The 9,668-nt window shown below is 51.5% G+C and overlaps 1 protein-coding gene across 2 annotated transcripts in view; it reads left to right on the forward strand.

The window, feature by feature from the left end:
• GSC2 (goosecoid homeobox 2) overlaps positions 1 to 9,668 on the forward strand; it is a 12,498-nt gene continuing 2,830 nt past the window's right edge. Inside the window, exons 1-2 of one of the 2 annotated variants that reach the window (XM_029216676.1) lie at positions 1 to 440; positions 7,868 to 7,943. In XM_029216676.1, coding sequence (XP_029072509.1) covers positions 330 to 440; positions 7,868 to 7,943 — 187 coding nt within the window. In that variant the 5' untranslated portion in view covers positions 1 to 329. Of the gene's footprint in view, positions 441 to 4,803; positions 4,866 to 7,867; positions 7,944 to 9,668 lie in introns of those variants that run through there. The other variant, XM_029216680.1, reaches the window with a different exon arrangement.

Genomic DNA, 9,668 nt, shown 5'->3' on the forward strand with positions numbered 1-9,668 from the left:
CTGATGGCGTCACTGCGCGCCCGGCCGGCGCAGGCCCGCGCATGCGCTCGGCCGGCAATCTGAAGGCCCCTCCTGCTCACTGCCGTCAGACCCAGGTCCTCGGAGCGGATCGCTTGTGCCCCGACCTTGTCTGCAGCCTCCAACAGTCAGCGCTCGGCCGGCGCAGCCACCATCGCCCACCCTCCCCAACGTCCAACGCCCACGCTGGACGCTGCCACGGGCGCTGCTGATGCACCTGCCTGAGGCTCACCCCTGTATCTTCCTCCCCGTGCAGCTTTTTGCTCTAAAGTCCCCAGTCTCAGCCACGGGAAAGGACATAGGGTCGCGGGATGGGACCAGGAGGTCCACCAGCCTCTCCACTGATGGCGCCGCCCAGTCCTCCACTGATGGCCTGCCTGGCCATCTCCAGCCCAGCCACCTGTTTCCAGTCGTGGACTCAAGTAAGGCACGGTGACCATGGCACATCCCCATGGAAGAGGCGCCCAGGGCAACCATATGGTGCATGCACACCCCTCTAAGTCCCCCACTCCCGGAGCCTGTCATTACCAACGCAGGAGAAGGAGTGGGGCCTGGGGCATGTCCCTCCAGAAGGCAGCAGTAAACACAGGTGGCACCCCTGGTCAGTGGGCCTCCTGCCAGGACCTTTCCTCCTCTCAGTCAGCCCCACTTCTCGGATGGGAAAACCCAGGCAGAGACAGAGGACCTCTCTGGGATCTATGGAGGCCCAGGTCTGCACAGTCCTCACCCTGCCCCACCTAATGAGGAGCTGAAAATAAGCGGTTGGGGAGGCCGCAGATGGCATCACATCAGCCGGCTTAGGGGTCCACACCCTGGGATGGGATTCCAAGGGAGCGATGGAGGGTCTGCAAGGAGTGGCTCCTCCCTGGCCTCGGACAGCATCCTCTTGGTCTGCGACCTGCTTCCTGGCCTTGTGGGATGGGGAGGGGTGTGTGCCTTGCTCAGTGGGTAGGCCGGCATCAAGTCCACAAGGGATGAACAGAGCCAGACGTGGAGTGCAGAGGGGAACAGGATGGGGAGGAGCCGGCCAGGAGAAGGGAAGGGGTCCCTGAGGACAGGCAGGGGCTGTGCCCTGACCTCCCGCAGAGGCTGGCAGAGGTGGAGGCTGCAGCCAAGACCCAGGCTCCACTCACACCTGCTGGGCCAGGTGCACGCATAACCCGTTGGCCTGAGGGACCGAAGGGTTCATCCCTTCCTCTGGTTCTCGGGACTGGGCTTGGCCCAGTCACCGCTGGGAAAACCGAGACCAGCCCGGGGCCTGGACTGCAGAGGTCCAGCGGCCGCTCCACCGAGGGGTCCCCCGCGTGCGCGTCCCGCTGACAATTGAGCGGCCAAAGCAGATTAGCCCTCGTGCTAATCCCCGCTAATGGTTTCAGAATCCCCGGCGCCGAGCGGCTAAGCCGGCCTTTCTCCGCGGCGCGGCCGGCCCTCCCCGGCGGCCTCAGCCCGCGGCCGCGCGATGCTATCTCGGCCCCGCCGCGCTAATCCCCGCGCTCGCTTTCTTCCCGGGCCCGCTCGAGATCGGCCGATTGGCCCTTGATTACGGCTGCTATCGAGGGCCTCTTTGTGTTGTGGGCCCTAAATCCCCTAATTCCGTGATAAAGGAGGCATTAGCGGGCGTTTGCTGCTGAGAAAGGCACCGGCTTGAAAGAAAGCAATCAGGGGAATCCTGATGGCCTCGCCTGTCCCGCCGGGGAGGGGGCAGGAAAGGGGGCCCGGGTGGGCGCTGCGGGGAGAGGGAGGGTTGGGGCCACTTCCCACCTTCATCCCGAGTCCGCCTTCCCCAGCCCCGAGCTGCGCCCAGGACCTCTCCCCGCCCCCACCCTGGCTGCCGAGGGACCACGCTCCCCGCCTCCCCTCTGGCCTCACCTCCGCACTTGATGGGACCTAACCCCCAAACCGGCCTTGGACCTTGCTGGGCCTACCTTGTGCTCCGGCCTCTGACTGTCCAAAGCCCGTGGTTCCTCAGGACTTACCTGCAGATCCATTCCCTTGGCCCCTGATGCTCCTCTGCCCCCTCCTCACCCCCCGGAGTTCCTGCCCCCCATCTGCCCCTGTCTCTTGGCACTGACCAGCTTTGACCAGTCCTGGAAGCATCTGGGTCCGCTCTTTAGTCGGAGAAACAGAAGGGAGGGCAGCCGGGAGCGACTGGGATTGTGGAGGGAGCGTGTGCAGGGGGAGGGGGCCTGAGACCCCTGGCGGCGGGCAGGTGGGGTGCGCAGGGAAGGCCCCTCTGCAGAAGCCACGCTGAACCCCAGGATGGGGCTGAGAGCACCGGGCTGGCTGCGAGCTGGGCGCAGTGGCGGAGCTGACCCAGAGTCTGGGCAGCTGGAGGAAGGAGGCAGAGGCCAGCTGGGGCAGGTGGACAGAGGTGTCAGAGTCCAGGGGCTGGGGGAGCACGGAGATAAGGCGGCTGATCCTCTTATCCTGAGCGTTTGGAGCAGGGGAGTGCCGTGATTGGATCTGTATGCAGAGCGCACCTGAGCCACCACAGCAGGCTCACTTTGGGGAGGGTCTCAGGCCAGGAGAGTAGCCAGGAGTATGTAGAAAGGCCATTGTGGGGGCCGAGGTGGCCGGCATCTGCATTGGCACTGAGGGGGTGGCAGAACTGGTGAGATTTGGGGGTGGCAGTAGGGGAGTGTCCAGCACTGCATGCAGTTTGAGGCTGGGGCAGCTCTGAGGGCAGGTGGGTGTCATGGAGGCACATGGGTGGGTGGGCCACTTACCTGGGTGGACAGGTGTGCATTTACCAAGGTGAACGGAATTCTAGGTGTTGTTTACCTAGGTGGCGAGGTGGAAAGGCAGGCCGTTCACCAAGGAGGACCAGCGGGTGGGTGTGGACCAGCGGATGGTGTCGTGGACCCCTTCAGTGGTCAGCTCACCCATCCTGCGCCTCTGAGTGTTGGCGACCAATGGTGCACAGCTGCCTCCACCTTGGAATGTTGCCCTGGGTGATGGAGCCACCTACACAGCAGACAAGGACTAACCGGCATAGGGACTAAAATGCTGGTCCCTGCTTCCTCGAGACAGTTGAAAACTGAAGCAGCCTGTGTCTGCCCCAGTGCTTCCGTGGGGGTTTCCAAGGACCCAAATGCCTTGTCGCTTAACACTCCACCCCTCACCCGTGTCACCCTGTTCATCAGTTTCCCAGGAAGCAGGGCTCTCAGTGTGCAACTGGGATGGTTAGTCCCCCAGTGCTTCTGTTGTGTGCCCCCAAAAAGAGATGTTGAGGTCCTAAGTGTTGGTACAAGTGTTGACCCTCCTAGTTTCTACCTGTTCATATCCAGTGTTTTCAGTTTTTTAAAAAATATATTGTTCAGAGTTTATCATTGTTATCCATAGGAGGATTAGTCCAAAGCAAGTGACTCTACCATTAAGAGAAGTGTAACTCTGCTCACTCATTTTAAATATGTTTTGAGGCTTATCTAAATTACTAGATACCGGTTTTTTTTTGTTGTTTTTTTTTTTAGTTTTTGTTTGTTTGTTTGTTTTGACCATGCTGCGTGGCATATGGGATCTTAGTTCCCCGACCAGGGATCAAACTGTGCTAGGCATAATAATGGTCCCCTCGAAGATGTCTACATCCTGAGCCCCAGAATCTGTGAATATGTTACCTTACATAGCAAAAGAGACTTTGCAATTGTGATTAAGTTTATCATCTTGAGATAAGGAGATTATTTCTGGTGGGTCCAATGTAATCATGAGGGCCCTTAAAAGTGGAAGCGGGGGAGAAGAGGTCAGAATGATACAATGGTCAGAAAGACCTGACCTACTGTTGCCGTCTTTGAAGATGGAGGAACAGGCTATGAGCCTTGAGAAACTGGGAAAAGCAAGGGGATGGGTTTTCCTTCATCTATGAAAGATATAACCTTTGCTGCATCTATGAAAGACCTACATCTATCATCATACTTAGGGCTTAAAGACTGAGTTGTTTCTCTCTAAGACTGGAAGCAAGGCAAAGATGTTTGATGTCTCAATTTTTATTCAATGATCTACTGGAGGTCTAGACATTTCAATAACACAAGAAAAAGAAATGAAAGCCTGGAAATTCCCTGGCGGTCCAGTGCTTAGGACTCAGCACTTTCACTGCCGGGGCCCACGTTCAATCCCTGGTCAGGGAACCAAGATCCTGCAAGCCATGCTGTGCCGAAAAAAAGAAAGGAAGAAAAGAATGAAAGCCATAAAGATTGTAGATGAAGAAGTAACACTAGCAGATAATATGTTCATGTGATATCGTCATTTACATAGAAAACCTTAAAGTATATACAAAATCAAATTGAGGTCTATAAATTAATACATGAAATCAGCAAGTTTGGATTGTATTTCCCCCAAAAAAGTATGTTCTACAAAGGGCCAATAGGCACATGAAAAGATGCTCAACATAACTAGTCACTAAGGAAATGTAAATCAAAACCATAAGCTACCGGGAAGTTCCCTGGTGGCCTAGTGGTTAGGATTCAGCACTTTCACTGCGGAGGCCCGGGTTTGATCCCTGGTTGGGGAACCATCCCACGTGCTGCCAAAATACCAAAACAAAACAAAAACATAAGCTACCACTTCACATCCATTAGGATGACTACAAATTTTTTTTTTTTTTTAAAGGGAAAATAACAAATGGTGGTGAAGATGTGGAGAGATTGGAATTCTTGTGCTTTGCTGGTGGGAATGTAAGATGGTACTGCTGCTATGGAGAACAGTTTGGCAGTTTCTCAAAAGTTAAACATACAATTATCATGCGATCCAGCAATTCCATTCCTAAGTATCTACCCTAAATAAGTGAAAGCAGGGACTCGAGCGGATACTTATACACCCATGTTCACAGCAGCACTATGCACAACAGTCAGAAGGTAGGAACAACCCAAATGTCCACTGACGGATGAATGGATTTTAAAAGTGATGTATACATGCAATGGTACTCAGCCATAACCCCTGGTTGTCAGGGGCTGAGGGTAGGAGGAAATGGGGAGCTAGCGTTTAATGGGTACAGGGTTTCTGTTTGGGATGATGGGAAAGTTCTTGAGATGATAATGATGATGACTTACAACATTGTGAATGTACACTTAAACATGGTTAAAACGGTCAATTCTATGCTATGTATTTTTTACCACATTAAAAAATAAAATAATAGAAGAGCAAAAGACTGAAATCACCAGACCCAAAGGAGTGTCACGATCCCTTGCTCAATTTCCAGCCAGTTCTCAGACCCAGACCTCGTCTGCTGAAGTCTCCTCCCGTGAGGAAGGATCCGGCAACACTGTGGAGAGTGTTTGTAGGCTTGATGCCCCTAATCCTCTGCAAAGGTACGTATGTCCCTTTCCTCAGGTAATTTTATGCTGGAGAAGAGGAAAACCCAGGCCATCTCAGAGCCATTGGATACAGTCTCCATGTTAACACTGGTCCCTGGGACCCAATGTGCCATCATGGCCTCTCCGTTGGATTGGGAATATAGAGAGGGCAGGCGATAAATGGAGTACTGACCCAACTCCATCTCACAGGGGACGCCGGGGGGCTCCTAACCTACCCACTGGCTATTCTCCAGTTTCTGAATGCATAATTGGAATAGACATATGTAACATTTGGCAGAACTTCCGCAGTGGTTTCTAATCTTTAGAGTAAGACCTATTTTGTAAGTGAGAGCTCCTGAACTGCCCCCTACCAAGATGAAAAAAATGCTTTCTCTTAGGAAGAATAGCAGAGTTGAATGTCATGGCTAAAGACTTAAAGGATGCAGGTGGTGGTCTCTAGCAAACCCATGATTTAGTTCATTAGTCTAGCTCCTGAAAAAAATAGATGGATTGTACAACAGTTCTTTGTGATAAAACACTCAACAAACTTGAAATAGAAGGGAACTTCCTCCACCTGATAAAGGGCATCTGTAAAAAAAATCCACAGCTAACATGATACATTATGATGAAGACTGAATCCTTTCCCTCTAAGAGCAGGAACAACATGAGAGTGCCCACTCTCACCACTGCTGTTCGGTGATTTATTGGAGGTTCTAGCCAGGGAACTTAGACAGGAAAATGAAGCAGAAGGCACCAGTGTTGTAAAGGAAAAAGTAAAGATCTCTGTTCACAAATGACATTACCCTGTATATAGAAAACCTTTAGAATCCACAAAAAAACTATTAGCATTAATAAAATCCAGCAGGTTGCAAGATACAAGATCAATGTACAAAATCAATTGTATTTCTATACACTTGCAGTGAGCAATCTGAAAATGAAATTAAGAAAACCATTCCATTTATAATAGTATCAAAAAGAACAAAATACTGAAGAATAAATTAAAGAAGTAAAAAATGTGTACTCTGAAAATTACAAACATTACTGAAAGAAATTATAGATGATCTCAATAAATGGAAGACATCCTATGTTCATGGATTGGAAGAGTTAATGTTGTTAACATGGCAGTGCTCCCCAAATGGATCTACAGATGCAATGTAATCTCTATCAAAATTCCAGCTGGTCTCTTCGAATAAACTGATAAGCTGGTCCTAAAATTCACATGAAAGTTTGTGGGAACCAGAATAGCCAAATCAATGTTGAAAAAAAGAACAAAGTTAGAGAGCTCACACTTCCCAATCTCAAAACTGACTGCAAAGCTACAGTAATCAAGACAGTAAGGATAAATGTATAGATCGATGGAGCAGAATTCAGAATCCAGGAGTAAGTCCTCACATTTATGGTCAATTGATTTGCAACTGGAGGGTGGGGAACAATTCGAGGAGGAAAAGAATAATCTTTTCAACAGATGGGACTGGGACAACTGGATATCCAAATGCAAAAGAATGACATTGGATCCTCACCTAACATCATACACAAAAATTAACTCAAAATGCATCAATGTAAGAGCTAAAACTAGAAAACTTATAGTTTATAAAACTGTAAAACATCAGGGTTAATCTTCATGATCTTGGATTTGGCAATGTCTTCTTAGAAATGACACCAGAAGTTTAAGCAACCAAAGAAAACAATTCAACTTATTCAAAATCTTGACATCTTGTGCTTCAAAAGACACTATCAAGAAAGTGAGAAACCACCTACAGAATCGGAGAAAATATTTGTACATTATATATCTGATAAGGAGAGGGGGATGGTGCCAGGTTACAGCCTTGGGACCATGGCAGCTGCAGCCTGTCCCACTAGCCTTCCACTTACATCCAGAAAATGTGCCCAACCAGAATCCTGGGGAGTTTGACTTCAGTGCACTTAACGTGAGAGTGGGTGGGCTGAGGGTGGCAGGGCTGCAGGAAGTGCCCCAGCGGTGTGAGCTGGTGACTTGCAGCTGCCCCTTCCCTGGAGCATCACTGGTGGGAGCTGCCTTGGCCGAGAAGGCTGTGCACCCCAACCTCACTAAAGGGGGCCCCAGAACCCCTGGGCTAGAGTGGAACCAGCCTCCCCTCAGCACCCACCCCCACTCCCTCGGGTGCTCCCCCACCACAATCACTGATTACATCACCATCACTCCAATGTTGCCTTTTTCAAAGTGTCCAATACATGCAGTCATACAGTATGTAGCCTTTTGAAAGTTGTTTACTAAATACTATGTGTGTGAGGTCCATCCCTGTTGTTGCACGTGTTGCTGTCACTCTGGGCTCCTCCCTGGTGTGCATGGACCCCGGACCCCGGCGTGTTCATCCATTCACCAGCTGATGAGAGTCTGAGTTGTTTCCAAGCTTTGTCGATAGTGATTAGAGCTGCTCTATACATTCATGGGCAGCGTCTTGTGTGAGCACAAGTTTTCATTTCTCCAGGGTGAATCCCAGGGATGGAATTGCTGATACATGCGGTAGGTGTAAATCTAACTCTGGCTGCTTTGTTTTGAACATCTCTTTCTCCTTCCTCTGTAGGGAGCCAGAGGAAGCCAGGCAGCTCCTTCAACACCCCTGCTGGGCATCTCCGTAGCTACATCATCTGCCTCACCAGGTACATTTCCTATTTCCTGTTCTATGACAGGTGACAATGTTGTTAAACTTCTTGCCACTCCACAACAAGGGTTTCCTTCCCTCCATCTTCCAGTACATTCTCCTCACCTTCCCTAAGACCCACCGTCAGTCTCAGCAGGTTCCTTCCCACTCCCCCCGCTGCCTGGTCACAAAGCCAGTGCCCATGGTTTAGGGTTTGTATCTGCAGTATTGCATTCCAGTACCAGGACCCGTCTGGTTACCTAGAGCCCATGACAGCCACCTCACACTCAGTGCTGAGGACACCACAGTCACCTCCTATTGTTGCCTCTCGCCGTTCTCACTTTCCGTCTCCTGCGATTGCAGTAGATGGTGGCTGGGACAGAAGCCACCGGAAGGCTGACTCACCCCTTGGCGGTGCTCCATACTGGCTGTTGGCTGGTCCTTAAGCTGGAGCTGCTGGCGGGAACTGCTCTGCCTGTCCTCTCCTTGTGGCTGCAGGCACCTCCTCGCAGCGTGGTGGCTGAGCTCGGAGAACAAGCATCCCAAGATGAGAGAGATAAACTGTGTCACCCAGCTGTAGGACCTGGCCTCAAAAACCACAGTGTCACTTCTGCTGCCTCCTAGTGGTTAGAAGCGAGTCACTAAGCCAGCCCACGTTCAGGGAGAGGGGATTAGATTTCACCTCCTGAAGGGAGGAGTGTCAAAGTATTTGCTGACATCTTTGAAATGCATCACGGTGGGCCGCTTATCAAGGTGGACAGGTGGAGAGATGGTGCATCTACCAAGGTGGATAGGTGGGTAGGCGCCCCATTTATCAAGGTGGGGAATACCAGGCAAGGGATGGATTTTGAGATCTTGAGTCTGCCCCAGGCATGGTGACTGGGAGATGTTCATTGGTGGCTGAAATGGGACATGGAGCAGAGGGAGAAGTCAGGCTGGTGGTATCAGCTGGGGAGTCCTTGGCACAGAGGTGGTGTCTGAAGCTTCAGAAATGGGGAGGGATAAAGGAGCAACCAGGGCCCAGCCTTTATGACCACTGACCCTGTAGCCCCCATCCTTGAGGAACTGACTTCAATGGGTAGTCGGCCCCCAGGTGCCTCTCTGATCTAATGGTGAGCACATGGTTCTGCGAGGGAAGTTGGCTGGGAGAGGTTTCCAGGGTCACCCAAAGGGACACGTAGGAAGAGATGGGAGCTCTGGGGCAGTGGCAGCCATCTTGCGACCATGAGGTGGCCCACTCACAGATGTGGTGGCTCCTTCACAGAGCTTCCAGATTAACAGATCCTGGGCAGTCCTGGTGTCAGGACTCTTATGACAGTTGAGTCCGCAGGTTCTGTCACTTGAAGTCCAGAGTCCTCACTGACACCAGAGTGGAGTCAGCAAGGGAGCTTGAGGAAGGGTGTGTGAGGTGGGAGGAGAAGCATGAGACTGTGTGTTGCCCCCCTAATGGTACCTGCCGTTCATGGAGGCCCCTGCCCAGCGGGGTTCTAACCTCGCACACAGTAACTGGTTGAGCCCTCCAAGCACCTGAGAGTTAGGTCACTGTTATTATGCCAGTTTATAGATTGGGAAACTGAGGCACGGTGGGGTGGTGGCGGTGGTGGTGAAGGAACCTATCCCACAGCCAGGAAGTGACAGCTGGGGCAGAAGCCAGGCTGTCTGCTGCTCTGTCCTGTGAGCCACACAGTAACTTTTCAGAGGTCCAGAGAAGGCCTTCAGCAGAAGTCCTGGCCAGCTGTCTGAC

This window comes from Monodon monoceros, unplaced genomic scaffold (genome assembly GCF_005190385.1).
Source record: "Monodon monoceros isolate NGI ecotype Baffin Bay Population unplaced genomic scaffold, NGI_Narwhal_1 Super_Scaffold_1, whole genome shotgun sequence".
Taxonomy (NCBI): domain Eukaryota; kingdom Metazoa; phylum Chordata; class Mammalia; order Artiodactyla; family Monodontidae; genus Monodon; species Monodon monoceros.